General features: G+C 45.7%; 2 protein-coding genes across 2 annotated transcripts in view; both read left to right on the top strand.

The window, feature by feature from the left end:
* map2 (microtubule-associated protein 2) overlaps positions 1–25,871 on the top strand; it is a gene marked incomplete at its 3' end in the record, with an annotated part of 94,577 nt that overhangs the window by 45,019 nt on the left and 23,687 nt on the right. Inside the window, 5 exon segments of the mRNA XM_084084275.1 lie at positions 10,469–10,690; positions 15,631–15,960; positions 18,648–21,491; positions 22,390–22,635; positions 23,934–24,074. Coding sequence (XP_083940401.1) covers positions 10,469–10,690; positions 15,631–15,960; positions 18,648–21,491; positions 22,390–22,635; positions 23,934–24,074 — 3,783 coding nt within the window.
* LOC311065227 (mast cell protease 4-like) overlaps positions 1–25,871 on the top strand; it is a 147,359-nt gene that overhangs the window by 118,412 nt on the left and 3,076 nt on the right. The window lies entirely within an intron of this gene.

The following is a 25,871-nucleotide window of genomic DNA, read 5'->3' as shown; positions in this document are numbered from 1 at the left end:
TGTGTGTGTGTGTGTGTGTGTGTGTGTGTGTGTGTGTGTGTGTGTGTGCTGCGTGTGTGTGTGCTGTGTGTGTGTGTGTGTGTGAGCAGACGAGTCGTATTGTAACTGTGGTATCCGGAATTCTGTAAATCGCTTGATGCTGGTAGTGAATGGGGGTGTGGGGTGTGTGTGGGTGGGGGTTGTGGGGGGATTTGGGTGGGTGGGCATGGGGTGCGCACTCCTTAACTCACTCCCCCCTTCCAGAAGTATAAGGTCCATCTTCTGGCCGGGGGCTCAAACCAAACACGTTGAGGTTGGGGGCCTCATCCTCTCTGAGAACAGGAAGCGTCACACGGTTTCGAACCGAGAACAGGAACACATGGCTCTCTTCCATTTATCACACATCACCATTTTATTTCTGTTGAGAATCCACTGCTTTCTTCTCCTCCTCTCCCTTCACCTCCTCCTCTTCCTCCTGCTCAGTCATCACACCCCCACCCCACACACCCATGCACACGCACGCACACACACACACACACACACACACACACACACACACACACACACACACACACACACACACACACACACACACACACACACACACACACACACACACACACACACACACACACACACACACACACACACACACACGTGCATATGGACCACAGGCATTTGTCCCTTCATCCTCATGATGATGTCACTCTTCACACTCTAGTCTCTAAGGCAGAACTTTTTCACCTGACGTTTCTAGAACACCCCCCCCTCTCCCGCATGACCCCTGACACCCAACCCCAGAATAACCAACCAACAGACACCACACCCTCCTCCTCCTTTCATCCCTCTATATCTAAATTACTGTTTCACAATGTCTGGTCCGGGGGCTCACCAGGGGGCATAAAGGGATAGTTCACCCCCAAAATGACTTGGGGTGACAAATCGATAGAAAAAAAGTATTTTTTGGGTTGAATTATCCCTTTAAGGTAGCTCTCCGCCAAACAGACTACTACAGACTGGCAGTTTGAATGAAGTCGGTAGTGATGGGTCGTTCATGATCGATTCGTTAACTAACTTTAAAAGTTAAAATAACTTTGGCGTGAACAAACCCGTTCACTTCCTGAAGTTGTTACGTTCACGCTTTCGTTCATGCCCCCCGTCCCCTCACCCTGTACACAGGACGGGAGGGTGGGCTGTTCCCGCGACAGACGGACAGCGGTGCGCTTGAGTTGTTTTTCCCTAGACATGAACGAATCATTTGAACGAATCACGAATCAAGGATCATTGCCGTGAAATTGAACTAAATCGTTCGTTCACTGAAATTACGTTTTTTCCCACCACTACAAGTCGGGACATCAGTCGGTTGAAAGGTGTGAAAAAAAGTTGCTGAATGCACCTGAGAGCCGACACCGACAGACAGCTACTATGGCGCCACGCTGCTATCCGACGGTCGAAAGCCGCTTCTCTACACTTACCACCGACGTCGGTGCGGTGGAAAACTACCTTTACACTGGTCCGTAACTCAGAATGTACAGTGGATTTATCTCTTGGCGAGTTACTGACCCATTAAGGGTCCTTTTGGACCCCCCTGGTGGTCCCCAGACCAGACATTGAGAACCCAGTGATCTAAATACCCCCGTCCCCCCCAAATGAGCTGACAACAACACCAAGTCCACCCTGTCTTCTTCTCCACGCCACATAAATTTACCCCTTTTTTTCCTTTCTGCATCTTGAAACTTCTGTCTTCCTGGCTGTTTTTTGTTGGTTTGTAATCGTCCGTTTTGTGTTTTTTGCATTTCCCCTGTCCTCGGTGTCTGTCAGTCTGTTTGTCTGTCTGTCCTCTTGTTGGCCCCATGCCTGGCCCCTGTGTCTGTCTGTCTGTCTGTCTGTCTGTCTGTCCCGTCTTGTCTGCGATTGGCTGAGGTGGTTGGTGCAAGAGAAGAATCAGGGGTATGGGTGGGGGGTGGAGGGTGGGACTGTCACGATCATGAAATTTGACAAAACGATTAAACGTCATTCAATCACAAGATAATTGTGATTAACGATTGTCTTTTTTGGCATTGATTCCATTGACTTTTGGAACATGTAGATATATTACATTTATGTGTGCCTTTTAGGCTTTGTAAACAAAACGTGTAGAGGGTAGGCTCTCTGTCGGGTGGAAACCTCATATATCCCAAACTGTGACTTTTCAGGATTCAAATTCAAAAACATCAAAAGTAGCAGATCTCGAAACGTGTTGCCTTGCGCCACATTTGTGAGCTTGTGGATCTGCTATTTTTTTTAAATATTTTTTAACTACATTTTTATCCCGCGATTTTGTACCCTTATTTTTTCTCCCGGTGCCAATTTTCTAAATGATCCTGCAGGGCGCTACACTTTTCTGCTACTTTTGATGCTTTTGTGTGATGCTGTAGTGTGATAGGGCAACAAAAAAGTGAAAATATGGCGATAGGAGTGATAGCTTTAAATGATCTAGTAAAACTGCTCACTGTCAAATATAAATTAATTAAACCAATTCAAGAAATTAAACTTAATTAATTATGAAAGGGTTTATTCCATTGAGAAAATATCTTACAAGAAACGCGGAAACACAGAAACGCTTCCAGATAGTTTTCTGAAGTTGAAATGGCAAGTACAGAGATTCCTCCGTCATCACGTCATCGGTCAGCTGTGGTCCCATCTTGCCTCGTCTCCTTGGAGACCCGGGTCACCGTGCCTTCAATACTGTAAACCAGTGTTTTTCAACCCTTTTCATATGAAGGTCCATTATTTCTTTGGCATTTCAGCCACAGACCACCGTTTGATGAGATTTAGCCTCTCAGATCCGAAACTTAAAATATTTTGTTTTCGTTGGATAAGATTTTGTTCACAAATCCATGCTGTATTGATGTTGGTACCATAGGAGAGATAACAGGAAAACGTTGATCAAAATGACAATTCTTCTACATTCTCTAATTGTGTAGACTTCTTTTAAATTACTGTAAGTAGTGCAGATGTTTAACAATAATTTAACTCTTCTTAAATTATTTAACAAAAGTTAAAGATCTATAAGGGTCCATTTGGTTACCAACTCTCCATCATTTAGCTGGGGACCACCTGGAATCCCTTCAAGGACCACTGGTGGTCCACGGACCACTGGTTGAGAACCACTGCTGTAAACAATAGCAAGGTTACCCTGTTCTCTAATCATATAACCAGGACTCAGCTAGTCCATAACAACCAAGACACAGGCACCCATTTCAGAAGGCTAAAATACATTTTCATCTACAGTAACATTGACGAGACAATTCTATAATAACTTGTACAGAAGTACAGATGAAAATCCAGATCTAGCGAGGAGGTTTCTGCCCGACAGCAACGATATGACAAATAACTTAAACATATACAAAGACAATGACCGACAATGACCAATAATACCAATAATCAAAGTAAATATGTAATAAGGACTATGCTAAATAGCAGATCAGCTATTTCGACAATTTTTGTAAATGTATGAGTATTTTTCAACATTGAAATGATTATGCAATTTCTGTAGCGATTATCTCCAATAATTGTGATCGGGCAATTATGTAATTGTGACAGGCCTATTGGGGGGTGGGGTGGGGGTGTTTGGGGGAAGGGTGGTGGGGGGGGCGGGGGGGGGGGGGGGGGGGCAGCCATGTCCCAACTTCTATATATTGTCACGGGTTACTCCTACCGGCTCGCTAAACACCATAGATAGGAGCGACCCTGACCTGAAAAGTGTGTGTGTGGGTGCGTGTGAGCGTGTGTGTATATGGCAAACTAAAACAACATATGGCACTGTTCCCCCCCACGTCAACAACCCCTCAGATCCACTCACCTACTGGCACCGGCCAGCTCTGTCGTTGGCCAACACAGCCGGAGCGAGATGCTGGATCTTTCACTGTTCAGGTGCGGGGATAATAACCCACGTTCTTTTTATGGTATTTTTCGGTTTTCTTCTTTTTTTCTTCCCGTAGGGTTTTTGTGATATTTATGTATGTATTAGTCTCTGTACAACACCGACGCTGGACATCATTACGGTGGGACCGTCAGTAACTTATTCTCGTACGCGAAGCTCCACTCTTCTTACTTATTTAGAAACTACAAGGCACAGTTGGACAGCGCTATCCATCCGTCGCTTATCTTCTAAATCCTTAGTTGAGATGTGGCCTCCGGGTGTACTGTGGACCGAACGTTACTGACTCCCAAACCGTGACTCCAAACAACCGAGCCGCCACGCTCTTCAAACACTTCCTCCTCCTGTCCCTGCGTGATGACGTTCACTTATATAGCCGTACCTCCAGTGGCCGGCCGCCGTTGTGACGTACAGAAACAGTGCCAAAACAATAAATGAAAATAAACAAAACATGTGTGCAGGATGTGAAAAGATATGTATGTATATATGTGCCTACATTGCCTACTGCACAATATCCTAACATCTCCCCCCATAAAGAAAAGAAAAAAAACATTTTTTCTTTACCCTACCACTACTCTAAATCATCTTCTCCTTTACACCTAACCTCTCACCCCGCTGCCCTAGAAAGTGTGTCAGCAATGACGTTATCCTTCCCTGCTACGTGCCGTATACACAGATTGTATTGCTGTAGGACCAGACCCCATCGGAAGAGCCTCTGGTTCTTGGTCTTAAACTTCTCAATAAAAACCAGAGGATTATGATCAGTATAGACCACAACCTCCCCACAACCATTGGTCACATAAATTTCAAAATGCTGCAAACCTAACACTAGGGCCAACCCTTCCTTCTCTATGGTTGAATAGAGCTTCTGGTGACGATTTAACTTCTTTGAATAGTAGGCCACTGGCATATCAATACCACTGCTGTCTTCCTGCATGAGCACCCCTCCGATACCCACATCACATGCATCTACCGCCAACTTAAATGGTTTCCCAAAATCAGGCGCCGTTAACACAGGCTGACAAGTTAAAATGGCCTTCACTTGCTCGAATGCTCTCTGACACTGCTCATTCCAAGTATACCTCACAGTCTTCTTCAAGAGATTTGTAAGCGGTTCTGTAATTGCTGCAAAATTTCGCACAAACTTTCTATAGAATCCACACATTCCCAGTACCCTCATCAACTGTTTTTTGGTCTGAGGTACAGGAAGATCAGTAATCGCTTGTACTTTAGCAGCACGAGGGCGGACCTGGCCGCGTCCTACTACATGCCCCAAATATGTCACTTGGGCCTTGCCGATCTCACTTTTTGCTAAATTAATCACTAGTTTTGCCTCGGCCAGCCGTCCAAAGAATTCTTCTATCTGAGCTACATGTTCTTCCCAAGTGTCATGGTACAACACCACGTCATCAATGTAGGTCACACAGTTCACCAACCCTCTGGTGACTTGGCTCATCAGGCGCTGAAAACATGCTGGTGCATTTCTCAAGCCAAACGGAAGAACCCGAAATTGATACAACCCATCTGGAGTCACAAATGCTGAAATCTCCTTTGCACGTTCCGACAAAGGCACCTGCCAATACCCTTTCAACAAGTCGAATTTTGACACATACTTAGCTGCACCTATCCTATCAATGCAGTCTTCAATCCGGGGAATAGGATATGAATCCGCTTTACTTACTGCATTCACTTTGCGAAAATCTACACACATCCTGATACTCCCATCCGACTTAGGAACGAGTACAATAGGAGAGCTCCAATCACTACTGCTAGGTTCAATAATATCATGCTCTAGCATGTATTTTATTTCTTCCCTAACTGCAGCCATTTTCCCTGGGTTTAACCTATAGGGATGCTGTTTGATGGGCAACGCATCCCCTACCTCTATATCATGTTTAAGCCCAGAGGTTAACCCCGGAGTATCTGTAAACACAGCAGGAAATTTCTGGATCAGAGCATGCACCTCAACCCCCTGCTCTGGCTGTAGATGTTCCACCACCTGACCCCACTTGGCCATCACCTCACTATTTACCAATCGTATTCCCACTGGCTCCAAACTCTCTGCCCCACTATCTTCCTCTGTTTCACTCTTTTCTATGTTAATAGCTACTACTGGCCTCTCCCCCCGACCATGATACAACTTCAACATATTTATGTGACACAATCTTTTCTTCTTACGCCTATCCGAGGTATTAATGACATAATTAACATCATTTATCTTCTCCCCAATCAGATAGGGTCCACTAAAACGAGCATGCAGGGGGTCTCCCCTAATAGGCAACAGTACCAGCACACTGTCTCCCACCTTGAAACTACGCGCCTGCACGTTTTGGTCATACGTAGCCTTCATTTTCTCTTGGGCCCCCTTCAAATGTTCTCTAGCAATCCCACATGCTGCTCTCAGTCTGGCCTTAAACTCTGCTACATAATCTAAGATGTTCACCTCTGTCTCCTGTCCCAGAAACTTCTCCTTCACCAACTTTAACGGTCCCCTTACTTCATGTCCAAAAACCAGTTCAAATGGACTAAAACCTGTTGACTCATTTACTGCATCCCTGGCTGCAAATAGCAGAAAAGGGATCCCTCTGTCCCAATCACCTGGGTCCTCCACACAGTACGTTCTAATCATTGTTTTCAACGTCTGATGATGCCTCTCAAGGGCCCCCTGAGACTGTGGGTGATATATGGATGACTTCAACTGTTTTATACCTAGTTGGTACATTACTTCTTGAAACACCCCTGACATAAAATTGGATCCTTGATCAGATTGCACCTCTCTGGCCAGCCCATACTGTGTGAAAAACTTTATTAGTGCATCTAACACTGTCTTTGCCTTAATATCTCTCAGGGGAATTCCCTCCGGATACCTCGTAGCCACATCCATTATTGTGAGCAAATACTGATGCCCCCTTTTTGTTTTAGGCAGGGGCCCTACACAGTCTATCAACACCCTAGTAAAAGGCTCCTCAAAAGCGGGTATCGGAATCAGTGGTGCCCTGGGAATAACCTGGTTTGGTTTTCCCCCCACCTGACAGGCATGACATGATTTACAAAAATGGACTATATCCTTATGCATTTTTGGCCAATAAAAATGCTGTTGAACTTTGGCTTGCGTTTTCCTTATTCCTAAATGCCCAGCTGTCGGAACCTCATGAGCTAATTTAAGAATGTCCTCTCGATAACAGGGTGGGAGCACCACCTGATACACTACCTTCCACTCTTGATTAGCAGGACACTCCCTAGCCCTCCATTTCCTCATCAGCACCTCATTGTTCAAATAAAATCCCTCTGCTTCATTCTCCATTTCCTCCTGTGGTATCGCACTCTCACACAGTTTCCCAATATCTGGGTCCTCCTGTTGGGCACTCACCAAATCATTATGAGTAAAAGTCTTAATCGAGCCCTCGACATTTGAAAAAAATACATTGGCCACACTACTCTGAGGAGTCTGAGCCTCACCTGCCTCGTCTTCCCTTTTTGCCTCAATCTCCATTCGAGCCTGTGCTCGTGTCACTACACAAGCGGGAAATATTCCTGGGAATTCATCTTGTAACCCCTCAGTCTCCCTTGACAAAGCTGGAGTGGTAGTAATCTCCGGGTCTGCATATACCTTGTCCCCGGCTAGGTCATTACCCAATATAAAATTCACCCCTGGTACCGGCAAACTGGTAACCACCCCCACGGACACCAGCCCACTCACCACCTTAGACCTTAATGTTATTTGGTGAATCGGTACAGATATAAACTCCCCTCCAACCCCCTTAATGAGAGCATACGTCTTTAGAAATGTTCTATCATTCTCCCCAACATTTTCTACTAACAGAGATTGACTGGCTCCCGTGTCTCGCAACACTACAACAGGACTCTCTTTCCCATCGACCATGACTGATCCTTCTGAAATAAACTCTTTGTACATCGCCAGGGTTCTCTCCTTTTCTCTCCTCTCCTCTGACTCAGGGCCCATCGACACCACCCCCACTGGTTTTACTCCACCTTCTCTTCCCACATCATTTTGCAATTTCCAACATTCTGCCTTAATGTGTCCTTTTTTACGACAGTAATGACATGTTGGCCCAGATGGCATTGCTGAGGGTACCCATGGCCTGTCATTCCTCACCTTCATCCCTACCCTGGAGTCTCTGTTATTTGATACTCCAAAATCCTCCTGTACTTCGTGATAACTAGTACTATGTTTCGTACTCCCAAAGTTTGTCCTGTGCGATAATTCATACTCGTCTGCCAACATGGCTGCCTTTTGTAAATCTTCCACTTTATGATCTTCCAAATGAGTTTTTATTCCTGGGGCAATGCTATTTTTAAACTCCTCTGTTAGGATAAGCTGCCTAAGTTGACTATAATCCTGATTTACATTTCGGGCCCGACACCACCTATCAAATGCCATTTCCTTTTGTCTGGCAAATTCTAAATGTGACTCCCCCACTTTCTTCTGCAAACCCCGAAATCTCTGGCGATAGGATTCAGGTACTAATTCATAAGCACCCAAAACAATTCTTTTTACTGTCTGATAGTCAGCCGACTTTTCCTCATCTAGAGCTGCATACACCTCTTGAGCTCTTCCTGTCAATGCGCTCTGTGCTAGCAGCGACCAATATCGTGAAGGCCACTTTAAGCTGTTTGCCACTTTTTCAAATGACAAAAAAAATACCTCAACTTCCTTCTCACAAAACTTGGGCACGAGGCATATATTACGCCCCACCTCAAATGCTTTCTCACTTTTCCCCACTCCGTGCTCCAATTTTTTTATTTCCAATTCAACCCTCAATTTTTCCTTTTCTAGTGCAATACGAGCAAGCTCCCGCTCTGTTTGCTCCCTTTCCTTGATTCTCACTTGCTCAAGCGTTACTCGTTGTAACTCTACTGATGACAAATGCTGTCGAGTGGCGTTATCAAGCGGCTCTCCCCCCACCCGTTGCACCAAAATCTCTACCATTTCTCCCTTCTTCATCTCAGGCGTTAATGCTACTTCTAAATGTTCGGCCACTCGCCGTAAATCATCTTTTTTCAGATCATACCATTCGCTGAGCCTGCGAATTTTCTCTAAAAATGCCTCAGGCGTAAATTCCTCACCCATGTTTACTTTTACTGGTTAACTCCTCGGCTACTAATTGTATAACAAACAAACTACAAAATACACGGTTCAGTAAAGACGAGCCCCCATTTGTCACGGGTTACTCCTACCGGCTCGCTAAACACCATAGATAGGAGCGACCCTGACCTGAAAAGTGTGTGTGTGGGTGCGTGTGAGCGTGTGTGTATATGGCAAACTAAAACAACATATGGCACTGTTCCCCCCCACGTCAACAACCCCTCAGATCCACTCACCTACTGGCACCGGCCAGCTCTGTCGTTGGCCAACACAGCCGGAGCGAGATGCTGGATCTTTCACTGTTCAGGTGCGGGGATAATAACCCACGTTCTTTTTATGGTATTTTTCGGTTTTCTTCTTTTTTTCTTCCCGTAGGGTTTTTGTGATATTTATGTATGTATTAGTCTCTGTACAACACCGACGCTGGACATCATTACGGTGGGACCGTCAGTAACTTATTCTCGTACGCGAAGCTCCACTCTTCTTACTTATTTAGAAACTACAAGGCACAGTTGGACAGCGCTATCCATCCGTCGCTTATCTTCTAAATCCTTAGTTGAGATGTGGCCTCCGGGTGTACTGTGGACCGAACGTTACTGACTCCCAAACCGTGACTCCAAACAACCGAGCCGCCACGCTCTTCAAACACTTCCTCCTCCTGTCCCTGCGTGATGACGTTCACTTATATAGCCGTACCTCCAGTGGCCGGCCGCCGTTGTGACGTACAGAAACAGTGCCAAAACAATAAATGAAAATAAACAAAACATGTGTGCAGGATGTGAAAAGATATGTATGTATATATGTGCCTACATTGCCTACTGCACAATATCCTAACAATATTAATAAGTAATTACTTCACACCCGAGAATTAAGATGAAAAAAGAGACACGATATGCTGGTCTCTTTATGGCGGTATGTGTAAATTATTTTGAATATCTCTCCTGGATTCGATACGAATATTCATGGCTGCCCCCCCTTGGCTTGGTTGCCTTTCATTTGCTTGTCACTGTGTCTTTGTAAATGTCTTGTTGCCTGTATCTATTTCTCCAACACCTTCTGTCTCCTTCCTCGCTCTTCTCCCCTCTCCTCGTCAATCTCATGTTACGTCTCTCTCTGTCTCTCTCTCCGTTTCGCTTTTATTTGTTGTTATTTTTTTCTTTGTCCTTTCTTCTGTTTCTCCATCTCCTTTCCCCCTCCTGTCTCTCTCTCTCTCTCTCTGTTCTCTGTACTCTCAGTCCGCGTGTCCTCAGATATCCCCTGCAGTTCTTTTTGTTCCTTTCTTATTCGATTGTTTTTTTTATCTTCCGTTTCTTCGTCCTACTTCTGTTTCTCCATCTCCTTTCTCTTTTCTTCTTTCTCCCTCCTCTCCTCTCTCTCTCTCTCTGTGCACTGTTCTCTCAGTCCGCGTGTCCAGATATCCCCCTGCAGTTCTTCTTCCTTTGTGTGTGTCCTGTTTGTAGATGTAGGGGCCGAGGATGAGGCGGGGCCTCTGCGCCGCTTCCAAAACTCTCGCGAGAGGTGCAAGTTCCTCGCCCCCTCCATCTCTGTGTCCGTGCCCGAGGACGACCCCTACCACTCCGACGAGGAGTACTATGACCACCCCTTGTTCAGCCCAGAGTGGGCGCACTCAGGCGGCTCGCCGCGCCCCGCGGGGCAAGTCGTGGGCTTTAGACAGATCGAAGGTGAACCGCGCATGGTTCCTTTTTACGCCGTTCTTTCTCCCCCTCCTCCCCCTATTCGCTCTCTCTCTCTCTCTATCTCTCTCCCTGTCCTCTATTTTTTGCCCCTGCCCCCTTCTGTTTTTGCCCCGATCCTCCCCTTTCTTTCAGTGATTTAACCCGCTCTTTACCTCCGTCCATCCGTCCGTCCGTCCGTCCGTCCGCCCATCCGTCCGTCCGTCCGTCCGTCCGTCCGTCTGTCTGTCTGTCTGTTGCTCTGTTGTCAGTCGGTCCGTTTTTTGTGTGTGTATGTTTGTATGTGTCCATGCAACGTGTTTTCTTTTGCTGAGAATTCCGAGCGCTTTCATATTTGTTTGTCACGTTTATTTTCTCCTTTTACGTCAACCAAAGCCATTTGGTGCCTGCAGTTTCCACCCTTTTAAAGTCCTGAACATATCTGTAAAATCTATCTTTATTGCGATATTTACCAATGTTGTCTTTGGATTTATCATGTTCACATGACGAGACATTCTGTCGCGCTTTAGAGCAGTGGTTCTCAAACATTTTTAGGTCCCCCAAATGTATACGTATTTGGCAGTGGACCACCATCTGAAAAGATTCTGCCCCCCCCCCCCCAACCCCTATAAGAGATTCATTTTGTTCAATCCGTTTGTGGTACACCCTTGTCTGAAGATTTTTTGCAATTCCACAAAAATAGACGATCAAGGTAGTTGGCTACTTTTGAATAGCTGAAGTATAAAATAGGAACCCTATGCTATGCTTCAGTACCCCTTGGGGTCCCAGGACCCCATTTTTGAGAACCACTGCTTTAGAGTGAATGGATCTTGGTAGGGGACTTGTGGTGGTTGGTCCCAATGGCTTTCACTGCAGACACAGAGACTGTTGTTGTGCATGGATTATTACATCCATGTACATGTTCCTTTGTGCCCCGCCCCCGTCATCATCATCTCCCCAGTGTTGTGTTTGGGAGCCATCATAACCCTGACCCCCCCACCCACCCCCCCATTCCTTATTACACCCACCCTGTCATATTAACCTCACTATCCATCCTTAACTAGCCTACTATACTCTTACACACTCACTGTGAAACTAAAGGAAGACTTTCAGCTCCACACGCACGCACGCACGCTCCCGCACACACAGACGCACACAGTCACATACCGTACAGTATCATCAACGTTGCACACCTAAAGCCCTCTTGCCGCCCTTGCAATATTAAATTTACATTTTGATAAATACATAATTGCCTCCTCTTATTTAGACAGAGTCTGACTGTTGAAATGTGAAGACATGATCTTATGGCCAAATACAGTAATATTATACGTTTAGCTAAACAACCAGGAAGCTAGAGAGTCGCTACAAAGCAGAGGCAGGCTGTTTCAGTCTCATTGCTCCGCTGCTGTTCAAACAAAGCAATACACTTTTCTTCCTGAATACCTATGGCAGATGTCGTCACAGGCCTGCGATAATATCGAGACATTTATGTTATTGCAATATCGCGATAACAACAATGATATTGTTACATCCCTAATGTATAACATTCAAAAAGTAATGACCACTGACAAAAAACAAAAAAAAGTAACCTAATAGTGGCTTTATTCCTGTTAAAGACGGGGGGGAAATTAAAAATAAAATGTTCACAATTTTCTGGCTTTGCCCTGGGTTGGCTCCCATAGTGTCAGTCTGCGTGCCTCTAGTTCCGGGTGCCTGACACAGTGCCCTACCAGCCTCATCCTTCTCTCTCTGACTTTGTCTGTAACCCGTGGTAGGTCCCCGTAGAGGACCACGTTTCTGATGTGGTCCGTCCATGTGACATCTAGTGCCATTCGTAGCATTCTTGTGTAGACTCCATCCAGGGCTCTTTCCTGTTGTGCTGTGAGGGTGCATTGTCTCAGCCCCATACAGCAGTACTGACTCCACTGTAGCTACGAACAGCTGCCTCTTGAGGTCTTCTCCCATGTCTGAGTTACACACTCTGCTCATCCCATACAAGGCATTCCAGGCAAGTGCCCTCCGGACCTTCGGGTCCTATTCCGTTGAAGCAGTCCAGGCCCCGAGATATGTGAAGTCCTCGACTGCCTTGAGCAACGTCCCGTCCGCAGTGGCAATGGTTTTGCCCTCTGTGTTAACTGTCAGTGCTTTAATTTTCTCGGCATTGAGCTTGAGGCCGATCTTCCTGCACTCTATTTCTACTGCCAGTAGTAGTAGTTCCCTTACTTCTTCTGCTGTATGCGAGACTAGGGCAATGTAATCGAGGTCAGTAATCATGATGCAGTGTACTCGCCTTGACTTCCTCGGGACCAGGAAGTCAAGGCGAGTGTGAGTTTCCCCGGGTGAATGGTGTCAAAAGCCTTTTGGAAGTCAATGAAGGTGATCACCGCTGACAGGTTCCGCTCTATTACTCCTTCAGGTATCCTCCTAAGGGCCAGTATCTGCACGCCTGTTCGCACTGGGTGGAAACCGTTCTGTCAGCAGAGGGTCTAAGATGGGTAATCCTGTTAGCTGTCTTGGCGACTTGTGAGTCAGGCTGATGCCCCCGTCCGTCTTGGTGAGGTCGCCTGATTTTGGCACTAGAACGATGATCATTATGCGCCACAGCTTCGGCGGTTCGCCAGGCGTGTGTGCTCGGTTGATCAAATCTAACACCATCTCGTCTATGGGCACATACTTCAGAACCTCTGGTGTCACTCCATCCTCCCCGCAGCTCTTGGCACACTTGATAGTAGCCTTGGCCCTCTAGTACTCATCCATGGTGAATGGTCCGTCTGGTATGGGAAGGTCATGGAAGACAGGAGCTATCGGATCATCCTCTTCCTTGGTTGAAGGAGGATTTCCTAGGAGTGTTGAAGTTCTGGTTTCATGTTTCAACTCGTTCCTCTGCGCTTTCTCCCCAGATCTTGGAAGACTGAGAAGAGCTTCTGCCAGAAATGTAATTGATGAGCTTCCAGCTCTTACCATGCTTCTGGTTAACGCCAATTTAATTCCCCTGATCTTTTGGGTCAGCTCCTGTTGTTCTAGTGTTGCATACACTTGGTATAGCTCCTCCTTCTTCCCGCTTCCGCTTATATTCCTCCCTCAGACCGTCTCCTTTATGGTCAGCAACATAGTCCCTGTGTGCTGCTCTCATCTCCTCCGTGCCTTTGTGGATTATTCTAGGGTCAAGGCATCTGTCTTTCCTCCTTGCTTTGGGAACTTTCAGGAGGCATCCTGTCGGTTTGCTTCAGCGTAGCTTTGGTAGCAGGCTGTTCTGCTTCCCTCCTCCTGCAGTGCTTGGAACCTGTTCTTGATTTCCACTGCGTAGTGTTCCTGTAGCTGAGGGTCCATTGCCAGTTGACTCCATTCGTATTTCACTTTCCTCCTTCCTTCCCTCCTTCCTTGCTGCCCTCAGGCTCAGCCTCACTGTTGCAGTGACGATCCTGTGGTCTGAGCAGAGTGAGCTGAAGGACCTGTATGCATTGCTGTTAATGACACTCCCCCTCCATTTCCTGCATGTAAGGAAGTTGTCGATCTGGTGTGCCGTGTTGTCTGGTGACATATATGTCCACAGCTTCCCCTTCTTCTTTTGGAACATCGTGATGTGGCCAGCAGTGTTCCTCCATAATCTCTAACATGCGTTTTCCATTGTCATGTGTCTGTTTGTTGTAAGTGAACAGCGCATCTTCTGGTCCGAGACGTGCGTTGATGTCTCCCAGGATGACCAGGAAGTTGTGTGGCTTCACGCTTTCAATTGCCTGCTTGAGCTTGTGGTAGAACTGTTCTTTACTGTCAATGCTGGCATCTTCGTTTGGGGAGTAAGCTACAATGACTGTGAGGGCAGGGTTTCCGTGGAATGACGCTGTGATGATTATTTTATTTTTAAGAGCATACCAGTACCCACGGTCATAATGAGAACATATCTATCATTAGATCAAATTGGGTAAAAATATATTTTTGTGCAGTGTGTAGAGTTCAGAGATGCCATAGCCCGGAGGGAACGGGACCATCGACTGACACTGTGATTGGTCCAAGAAAACCACACCCCTGTTTCTAAGCTAAACTTAGCAAAAACGCCATTTCATGACGTCTTTAAAGTTTATCGATGACAGACATTGTTGGACACGCATACCAAAATGTTTCAGTTGTGCAACAGGCAACTGCAATTCTTCTGAGCAGTACTACCGTACCCCTAAGCAGGATTTAAAGATTTTGCATTTCATCACAGTCACAGGAAGGATACAGATCAGATTTACTGTATCCTGATGGATCATCATGCCGTAAAATCCAAAATATCCTAACACTGTGTTTGACACTTAAGTCCGTTTTATCGACAAGACGATAGAGTATGTATCGTATTTCCAAACAAAAGTGTTAGTGTATCATCTGTTTATATTTTCCTTGAAACTGACTTCAGTAAATCTTAGAATATTCCTTTACAGTTATTGAATGGTGCCGATGAGATTACAGTATGTGCAGGCATGGTGTGTATGAGCACGAAAGTGAGATGGAGGTTGTGTTTACATGTGGTTTGTTTGCGCAAATCCATCTGCAATTAATATTCATATTCAAGTCAGGGTTAGTGACTGTGGAATGCAAAAAAATAATATTCTCTCTATGCGTGGCAAGACCGGTGTAATATAAAAAAATGCAACATCCACGCATTTATCATAAGCCACATCAAAGATGAGCACAGCGAGCAAACTACCAGCAACATAACAAAAAGGCACAACGCTGAGATGAAGCACCACGTACCTCGCACACGGCATATTGTACATCTGTGGTGTATACCCTTTGTCTGTCGAAACGCCCCAACAATGTACGCCACCACCTTTCTTCCTCCCCAGAGCTGAAAGTTGTCCCACGGTACAAAACTGTGTGTTCCCATGTAACCCAAGTCTGTGTTGCCCGTAAGTCTTGACGTGTCCGCCTCTACCATCCCCCCCTCCCTTCCCCTCCTTGTTTATGAGAAGAAGAGACCATCGAGGCTCTTACAGCCGACTACGACACGGAGGTGGAGGAGGAGGAGGAGGAAGAGAGTGCAGAGGCCGCCGAATCCGAGGCGGCTCTTGACGAGCCACAGTGGAGCGGGGAGGACGAACCTGAGTTGTTGGACATCAGCCCCCCGGCCGAGCCCTTAGAGCAGGCACAGTCCCTAGGCGAGGCCCAGGCTCCGGTGGTGGAGCAGCTGGAGGCCCAGGTGGCTAGTGCTGCCACAGACAGTCCAATGGAGACAGAGGAGGAGGTGGAGAAGGAGAAAGAGGAGGAGGTGGCAGAGGGTGGGGAAAGCCCTGACCAAGGTGCGTCCGGCCCTCTGCTCTCCCTGCCTGCATGTAACTGCACTGTATACAGCAGTGGTGGAAGAACTACTCCTTATTGTTTTACTTGGATAAAAGTATCAATACCAAAATGTTGAAATACCGTTACAAGTACAGTAAAATTCCTGTTTTCAAAATGTTTTACTTGAGTAAAAGTACAAAAGTATTGGCATAAAAATATGCTTACAATACCAAAATAGCAGATCTACAAGCTTGCAGTGTGCTGCGATGTGACAAGTTGCGAGCTTAGATCAAGTATAAAATAGGGCATATGTGGTTAACATATGTTTTATATTAATAATGTAATAATGTATGTATCTGCAAAGTAACTTGCAACTATAGCTGTCAGACAATTGCAGTGGAGTAAAAAGTACAATACAATACAAAAAGAAAGTACTGAAGTAAACTAAAAATACAGCAAAATCGTACTTAAGTACAGTACTTGAGTAAATGTTCCTTTCCACTACTGGTATACCGTACAGTTTAAGTAATGAGCTAGAGCATCAGACATCTACAGTATTCGGAGGAAGCCATAAAGCACGTAACTGTAGCATCAGCGTTATAATCCAGGTGGAATGGCAAAACAGTCTCCTCCCTATGCTCTGCTGAGGCTGCAAGGCAACACAGGCTTGTTGGTGAAAGGAGCAACGTTTCTTTTGAAGTTTTTCCCTTTATGTTGCGTTGGTTTCTTTGCGCTTCCGTGTCCCGTTCCTAGCTGCTGCTGCGGTGGTTTTGGGGCCGGCTGTATTTGTTGCAATGAAGTGAAAGTGTTGCTAAAGATAACGATGCTTTTTTCCCCCCACCGATGCTATACAGGCTTCATTGGTATATCACCATTGGTATATCCATTGCTCAGTGCCGCCGCACCAGTCTAAAGCCAGACTCGTACTTGGTCGCATGACGGTGTGGCACGAGCTTCGCCGACATGCAAGCTCGCAATGCGTCGCGGCCACAACGCGATTTGAGCTTGTATGTCGGCATTTTTTGGCGCGACACCGTCGCACAATGGAGCATAAATTTGGATTAATTATGATATGATTCATACAGGACTATAAATCATTACTGCATGTAACTGCCAGCCCATTCTCATTGCCTACTGTATGTGTCATATTTTCATGGTTTGCGAAATACTTTTGGAGTCCACAATGTTATCCTTTCGCCTACCATGGTGTAACACAGATGAAATGTAGACCATATCAACTCAACGCGGTCCATGGCACTCCTAATTTAAGCCACCACAAAGCCCTTTATCCTAATATGCATTCACACCAGCAGCAGTGTGAACGGTGAAGCTAGCAACGTTGAGAAAAGTTTGTACTTTTTTCATTGGCGCATGACACAGCGGCAGCCAACATGCTGTTGTCTGAAACAGACGTGGACTAGGTGTACAAATGAGGTGGGTTCGCTCAAAAACGCAGTGATAGAAATGCTGCTGCAGCTGTTGTGAATTCAGCGTAACCTTACCCCAAACACCTACTCTAACCATATCCTTACCCCAAACACTTACCCTTGGTACAAATGTGACCAAACATCAATCAACATTTTGACGTCCCGGTCACTTCCGCACTCCAGGAATGCGGAAGTGCCGTTCTCAAACCCAAGACGGACGAGAGGCTGACGGCTCTGCAAAAAAAAAACAGTTAAAATGACAGAGGCTCGCCGTCTAAAGCAAACTTGAGCCAAAGTTGGAGCAAGCGTGCGAGTCGCCGTGCCGAACGTTGCGAAGTGCGCTTCACCCGAACTCAGCGCCGTTCGAGAAATGTCCCGAGAGGAACAGAATCGTATCGTATATGCCACATGTTGACATCAAATCGGTCCCAAAATAATTAATTTGGGAGAAAAGGGCACAACATTCTAAGCATTGAACCACATTCCGTCTGTCAACATGGTATGTGAAAGGGTACCTTTCTGTGTCAATATGTGGACACTTGGTTCCAAAATATGACACCCAGGAAATGAGAATGGGTTATACTGTACATATGTCAACCACCGTTAGTTTACAATTTTCGTCTGGTAAATGTTCTCTGTAGTTTTGCCGAATGTTACGACCAATCCATGCATCTTCAAATTGACTATTTATTTTATAACACAATTCCCATTTTTTTTGTTTTGTTTATTATTTTGTATTTTTGTACATATGGCATCTCTCTGTCATTCAATACATTGAGTTGCTCTTTTTGTTTTGAAGTATAGAAAAAGAAGAAAAAGATAATTTTAGTAATATGTTAAATTACTGTGACAAACTTTTAAACCTGTAAATTCATGGAAGTTTTCAGTGTATTGTGAAAGAATGACAGAAATGCTATATTCATCTATATCAGACGTCTTGAAATGCTCACGTGGATAACGTGGTCCCATTTGTCACTGCTTGGTTTCTACTCATCTATACCACAGCTCCATTCCAGTTCTGTGACATCATTCCTGTTCTGTGACATCATTCCATGCCATTGTCATGCACATCTGAGTCGGTGGACCTCATGATATCGCCGTTGTCCTCCAGTGATGGCCGTGTCATTGTGCTGTAAGTTTCTGAGGAAAAGCTTTGCCTGTGTCCGTGACGATGGCTTTCTTAGTCCTCGGCTAACGTTTATCTCGCCTGCAGCATGACACAAGTGACGTACAGTTCCTCTGTGGTGATAAAAACAGCCAACTTAAAGATGTGTTTTCAGCTTTGAAGATGGACACGGACAAGCCTGGCAGCGAGAGGAGTGGTTCCATGAGCCCTGACAGCATTGGATCGGAGAAGCGTCCAGAGGAGCCGTTTGAACCCCAGATGCAGGGTTTCTTTGCCGGTGAGCGGGTCGTACCAGAGAGCCCAACGATGGACATGCCCTCCTTTGTTCCGCCGAATCTTGAGAACCAGTCCAAAGAACCTGGCAGTTCACACACACTTCAGCCTTCGTATGGAGAACCCATCACAGTGTCTGAGAAGCAGCCTTCAGTGGAAGTTATCGAGTTCAGCAGCATCGCCGCTCAGCCTGACTTCTGTCCGATGGACGTCAAAGTCCAAGGAGGAGATTCGAGAGACGCGGGAGACAAATCGGGCATGTCGGCGTATTTTGAAACGTCCACCTTGGAGGTGGAAGAGGCTCCACAGCCTAGGGCAGGTGAAGGTTATTATGAACTAAGCACAGCTGGAGATAAGACTGCAGTTGTTCCCTCACCGCAAGAAATTAGTTACAGTACCCTGGCTCAGGCCCAGGACAAACCAGAGACTAAGAAAAGTCCAGCAGAAGACCCCAGAGTGTTCATAGTTCCTGATAGGAGCAACGAATGCAGGCTTTCTCCAGGAAAATTGGCCCTTGAGCAGAGAAGTTACTCACTCAACATCACCATCGGAGCAGTGGATCAAAGCAGACCTAGTAGGAACTTCACCCCACTTGCTACAGACATTATGTCCTATACCAGTGGAAGTCTGGATGAGTCAGCAGACTACCTCCCAATCACCACCCCATCTGTTGAGAAGCCTCCACCCTTTCCTCCCCTGATCTTGGAGACTGCAGCCTCCATCACCTCCATCACCTCTGACTCATCATCCCCTCCCGCTACCAAAGCCAGCCCACCATCAGAGTCCCCTGAATACGCTCATCCTCCTAAGTATACATACAAAAATGGCACGGTGATGGCCCCGGACCTGCCTGAGATGTTGGACCTTGCCGGAACCCGGTCGAGACTGGCTTCAGAGAACACTGACCCGGAGATTATTCAAAGGAAATCAGTTCCCTCCGATATCCCCACTGATGCCCAGGTCTTTACTGACCCAATGGCCAGTTTGGTTTCAGGAGAATCTGCAGCCATTAAGAGTGAAAGCCAGACGGAAGACATGGGATACTGTGTGTTTAGTGAGTATTCAGGGCCCATGCCTTCCCCTGCAGATGTCCTAAGCCCCTCGGACACTTCTGCACAGGTCTTCACCCCCTCTGTCCTCGAGGCGAGGGTAGCCGAACAGGCCAGGAAATTGGCAGTCAGAGACTCATCGGAAGATGAGATCCAGTCAACAGGAACTGATGATGTTACCAAAGAGAAAGACCAAAAAGAAGCAGAGAGGAAAGATTCTGCTGAAGAAAAAAGTAAGCCTGCTATGGATGAGACACCACCCGGCCAGCCAGCCGAGTTTGTGACACCAACTGTCACAGTTACTCTGGAGTTAAGCGAGAGATCACTCAGCGAGACCGAGCGGCAGGCCAGCGGGGACGGGACGGTGTCAGAGAGCGAGATTGCCGACTTCGAGAGGAAAATCCGCAAGCTGGAAATGGAGTCCCGGCCCCTGAGCATGGAGGAGGAGAGGGAGCTGCGGGAGCTGAGGGAGAAGGTCAAGCTGGTGCACCAGGAGGCGTATGAGGAGGTGGACGCAGAGGACGTGTACCAACTGACCGGCATGGCGAAGGACCGCATCGCACGTCCCCTGAAGCCATCACCGGCCTCCTCCGTGGAGAGCATCATCGATGACGACAAGCTGCTCTCGCCGGTGCTCTCCCCGGCCAAGCTGAAGCAGTATGAGGCTTACGGGTCGCCCAAAAGGGCGGCTTCACCTGTGTTTGGACCAGAGAGGGTGGACAAAGACAAGGAGGAGGCGGAGAGGAAAGAGAGGGAAACAAAAGAGAAGGAGGAAAAGGAGCAGAGGGAGAAAGAGGAGCAGGAAAAGACGCAGAAAGAGGAGAGAGAGAAGAAAGAGCGGGAGGAGAAGGAACAACTGGAGAGAGAGCTGAAAGAGAAGGCAGAGAGAGAGAAGCTAGAGATGGAGATGAAGGAGAGGGCAGAGACCGAGCTCAAGCAGAGAGAGGAGAGGGAGAAGGTGGAGCGAGAGGAGAAGGAAAGGGAAGAAAAAGAGAAGGCACTGAAAGAGCAGAGGGAGAAGCAGGACAAAGAGAGGGAGGAGAAAGAGGAGAAAGAAAGGGAAGAGAAAGAGGACAAAGAAAGGGAAGAGAAAGAGAAAGCCAAGCAGGTGGTAGAGCCGGTTGGAGCTGTTGAGATAACCAAGGACATGGCAGTGGTGAAGCCTGCGGAGAAAGAAGCTGAAAAACCTATTACGGTGGAGAAGGAGGGAAAAGCTGTGAAGGAGGAAGATGAGGAAGACAACGATGCCGACAACGGGGCCGGAGCGGCGGTCAAGGATGTCCCCGAGAGCCACGCCGCCATCGAGTCGGTCGTGACCGTGGAAGATGACTTCATCACTGTGGTGCAAACCATCGACGAGGGAGAGGAGCCCGGCGGACACAGCGTTCGCTTCTCCGCGCCAACGCCCGACACCGAGGCCCGCCAGGCCGCTGTCGGGAAAGAGGAGGGAGAGGAGGAGGAGGAGGAGGAGTCTGTAGAGCAGGCGCAGGAGGCCGAGATGGAGGCCGCCAGCCTTGAGGAGGTGTCCGATGTACCGGAAGCTCCGGAGGAGACTCCCGCATCCCCAGAGAAGGAGGCCCCAACCACAGAGACAGAGGGACAGACGGAGAGCTACGATAGGGACGAAACCACCATGGATGACTCCATTCTGGACAGCTCATGGATCGACACTCAAGGTGAGATCTGTTTGTCTGTTCCTTTCTACTTTGCATTTTTTTGTTTTATTCCTCCTCCCTCCAACCCTATCTTAGGCTCCAGTCATCGACAAACAGCTTGATGGGTAAGGAAATAATGTCTATTGGCTCTTTTTGACTATGAAGGGTAACCCAGAACCTTCTATAACCTGAAAATACACGTTGTAAGCTTGCCTATCGGCTATTTTCTGCAAAAGCTTTCCCCGCAATACGGATGCTGGGGTTTAAGTAGTTAAAGGAATGGTTCACACAAATCTCTTTATTTATATCGTTTAACTACCCGGTAGTGTCTTTGACTCGCGGAGAGTTTTAAAACATTCCTTAACCGTGAATCCAGAATCCCAAAATTTCGAAAAAACTTGAATGGAATTGAATTAATCTGAGACCCGAACAGCAAAACTATATAAAAATCTGTCCATTAAGTCCAAAACACGCTCATATTATCATTTAGATTATCTTCTACCGTCCACTGAGATGTTACTGTTACTGATACAACTGTTACCGAAATATCACTAAAGAAAAAAAATTACTTTAAAACACTTCCGTGCTAAACCAGATCATGCACGAGCAAAGAACGTGCATGGGCGTGCCCGTAGGGTTCAACCGGAGCTTATTCACATGCACACCAGCGCCCAGGCTTAATTTTTGGATTCACCGTTAAGGAATGTTTTACAAACTAAAACTCTCCGCTAGTCAAAGACACCACCGGGTAGGTAAAAAAAAGGGATTTCTTGTGTGAACCACTCCTTTAATCCTTGGAACATTGTATCACTGTTTTGTACGCATTTAATCTAATGTAATTTAATTTAAATGTATTTAATTTAGATCCATCCGTAAGTCATACGTAGCATCATTCACCTTCACCCTTCCCTCTCCACAGATGACGATAAGAGCATGGCCACGGAGCAGATTGAGTCCCTGCCAGGACTCAAGGTGGATAGCCCGGCCAAGAAGCCCGCTGCTGCGTCCCAGGAGAAGCAGCAGAAGCTCCTGCTGCAGGACAAGCCCGTTAAGCCCATCAAGGCTAAAGGCGGCAGGGTCAAGGGTCGCATCTCCACGCCAGAACGCAGGCCCGTCCGCAAAGAACCCGTCTACATCCCCAGAGAGGAGACCAAGAAGAAAAAAGGTTCACTCACAGCTACTGTCTCTCTTTTGTGACTTCGTATCATTATTAGTGTGGTTGCCCAACAGGGCAACCAGACTATAGTACTCTATACACTTTATTCTTTCTTTATAGATAAACTTTTTTCAAACCGCATCTCCTCCCACAGTTTTTATCCCCCAATGTTGTGCCATATGTCAAAATGACCGTCTAAATCGGGAATCGTGCGCGTGTATAGGGCTAAGAGATTGGTTGAATAGTTTAATTGATATTAATTTATTAGTGCCATTAAATGTCCCCATCCACTTTAATGGAAAAGTGAAAAAACTCAAATTCAAGTATTTTTTTCTCAGAAACCGTAAGAGCTAGAGTTATCAGATTTGGAGGGATAATTCATAATATTGTCCGAAATTATTGAAAAAAATATCACACCATTCGGCCTCATGGTGGCGCTATAACAGCCCCCTTTACGTTTTGGCCTGTAACTCTTGAACCGTAGGTCCGAAAATCAAAATTTCTTTTCACCTGGATTCCTTGGGTCACTACGCATCTCCCCATATAGGCCACGCCCATTTGCGTCAGGATAGATTTTTTGATATTGATTTATTTCTGCATTAAATTTCCCCATCCACTTTAATGGGAATTGCAAAAACTCCCATTCAACTATTTTTTTCTCGGAAACCGTAAGGGCTACAGTTACAAGATTTGGAGGGGAGGTTAATAGTTTTTTGCGAAATTATTATGAAAAGAATCACACCAGTCGGCCACATGGTGGCGCTATAACAGCCCACTTTACCTTTTGGCCTATAACTCTTGAACCGTAGGACGTAAAATCAAAATGTCTTTTTCCCTAGATTCCTTGGGTCATTACGCAATTACGCAGCTCCCCATATAGGCCACGCCCATTTGCGTCAGGATAGATTTTCCGCCATTTTGAATTTTCTTCAAAACACACTTTTTGCTCCTTTTCCTACAATTTTTTTCCAAATCTCACACAAATCGGTACACGTGATCTATGGACCCCTGCGAAAAACCTGTCCAAACGAAATTATGATAGTCGGACCGGCGTCGGCGCAACCACACTTTGCAATTGCCAATTGCGACGCGTCTAGTTTCTATTGAAATTGTTTTTAACTTATAGACAATACCGTGTACGTTTAGGAGACACAAAATGTATCTTTTGGGTCTCGATCTAAAAAATATTATACCATTCGAAACCAGTATTCCATTAATATATTGTTCCTGCTGGGATATGGGGGCAATACAAATCTGTGCCAAATCTATCCCCCCAATCTACCCCCCCCCCCTTCTCCCTCTTCTAGCTGTGATAAAGAAGACGGAGCTGACTAAAAAAGCAGAGGTTCTTCAGACTCGCTCCCCGTCCAGGAGGAGCGCTCTGAAACTGTCCGGCCCCCACCCCCGTCCCACCCAGCACCACTCCTGCCCCCGGAGGAGAGCCACAGGTGACCCTACCTGCCGGATTAAAAGGCTGTCCCGTCCCGAACACAAAGCAACCGTCTCGCCTCACAAGTTAACCACTGCCTGCCATCCGTGTTGTTGTTGTTGTTGTTGCCTCGGCTTCCATCTTGTTTTTATTATTGACACTATTTTGGGTTACGTCTCTGTCACGCATTGCTGCACTCGTACAGAATTATAATAAAAAAGAGAAAGAAATGAATTGCCATACGTTTTTCTTTAGTTTTTTCCTTTGCTCATTTGGTTGTTGTTTTCCTTTACTTGAATGCATCTTTTCTGTTTGCTGTCCATGTTTTTCTTCTCCACTCTTTTTCCATGTTCCATGTGCAGTTTCCCATTAACGTTTGTAAGGGATGCACCCATATGGAAATGCCGGGCTGATAACAATACCGATGTTTTAAATAATAATTTGGCCGATAGCCAATACAGATATTTTTGTTTAGTTTTTATCGCTATTCATCCGCCGTTTTGTGCCAGGGAAAGTAATACATGTTCATTATACAGTAGATAACCAACACACGAACATGGCAACAACAGCAGATAGACATTGGCTACTGCCATCCGTGACTTATTTGATCCATTCAACTTATTTTCCGACGTATTTACCTCAATGAGGTAAATACTTACTGCCACATGTAGGCCCTGTTCATTTTAAGCAGCTTTAGACATAATGAGGTTTCCAATTCCGACAGACGAAATGTTTTGAAAGCCCCGTAATGAAAAATGGCTGATGCTCTCCTGTCTCTACGGAGTTAAACGGAGTTACATAGCGACTCATTTATTTATTAATATTTTCTAATGTCAGTGGTTGCCAGGCAACTAGTAGTGTGCAGTTTAGCTCTGTGCAGGACCTCATTGTGTTTATACTCCCCACTGTCATGGAGACACTTACACTCCATTTCTCCCCTTCTCGCCTCCCTACATTGTGTCACTTAAACCAGCGTTTAAGTGACACCAAAACATGTTTTGGTCATCTAGCCTAACCATTTTAATGGGTCATGATTAAATGTCCCTTTTTTATGTTTGCGACAAAGATAGATAGATAGATGATTTAGATAGATAGATAGCGTATGTATAGATAGGTAGATAGACAGATAGATGATCGATAGATGGATAGATAGATTTTTAAGAACCTAAAGAAAAAGTCAAATAATTTCAGAAATCTAATTCCATAAAGATTGGCTATATGTTTCCACTATTGAAATGGCGCTTAAATGGGTATTTCACTTTCAAACATGTTTGGGGTCATTTTAAAGTCTACTCTGTCTTTTGTGAGCACCCCAGACAGTTATTACGTTTCTTGATTCAGTATTTAGATATTTGATATTCATTTTATCATTTAACCATGACAGATTCATTGAAAACACCCGTTCTTGGTTCTGGTGACTGATATTGTTGTATTCTAATGCGTGAGGGTGGTCGTGTTTTTTCATTTACTTTTTTTCATTCATTTTATTAATTTGATTAAATTCTTTTCATTTTCCAAATTTATTTTCTTTTTTATAAATGAAAAAAAGTAAAACACAATAAATTATTAGAAGGACAATAACAGTCAGCATTACCCAGGACGGGTGTTTTAAATGAAGTTACAATGGGTTTGTATAGGAAGAGGGGGCATGTCTGATAAAATGAATATCAAATATCTGAATACTGAATCAAGCAACTTAAAAAACTGTTTGGGGTCCTCACAAAAGCCAGAGTAGACGTTAAAATGACCCAATGACAAACATGTTTGAAAAGTGAAATATCCCTTTTAAGTGGTTCATTCATAATGTACTGCATTC

Source organism: Gymnoscopelus microlampas (genome assembly GCF_963454915.1).
Source record: "Gymnoscopelus microlampas genome assembly, chromosome: 17".
In the NCBI taxonomy this organism is placed as follows: domain Eukaryota; kingdom Metazoa; phylum Chordata; class Actinopteri; order Myctophiformes; family Myctophidae; genus Gymnoscopelus; species Gymnoscopelus microlampas.
This window is presented reverse-complemented; position numbering and strand designations above follow the sequence as displayed.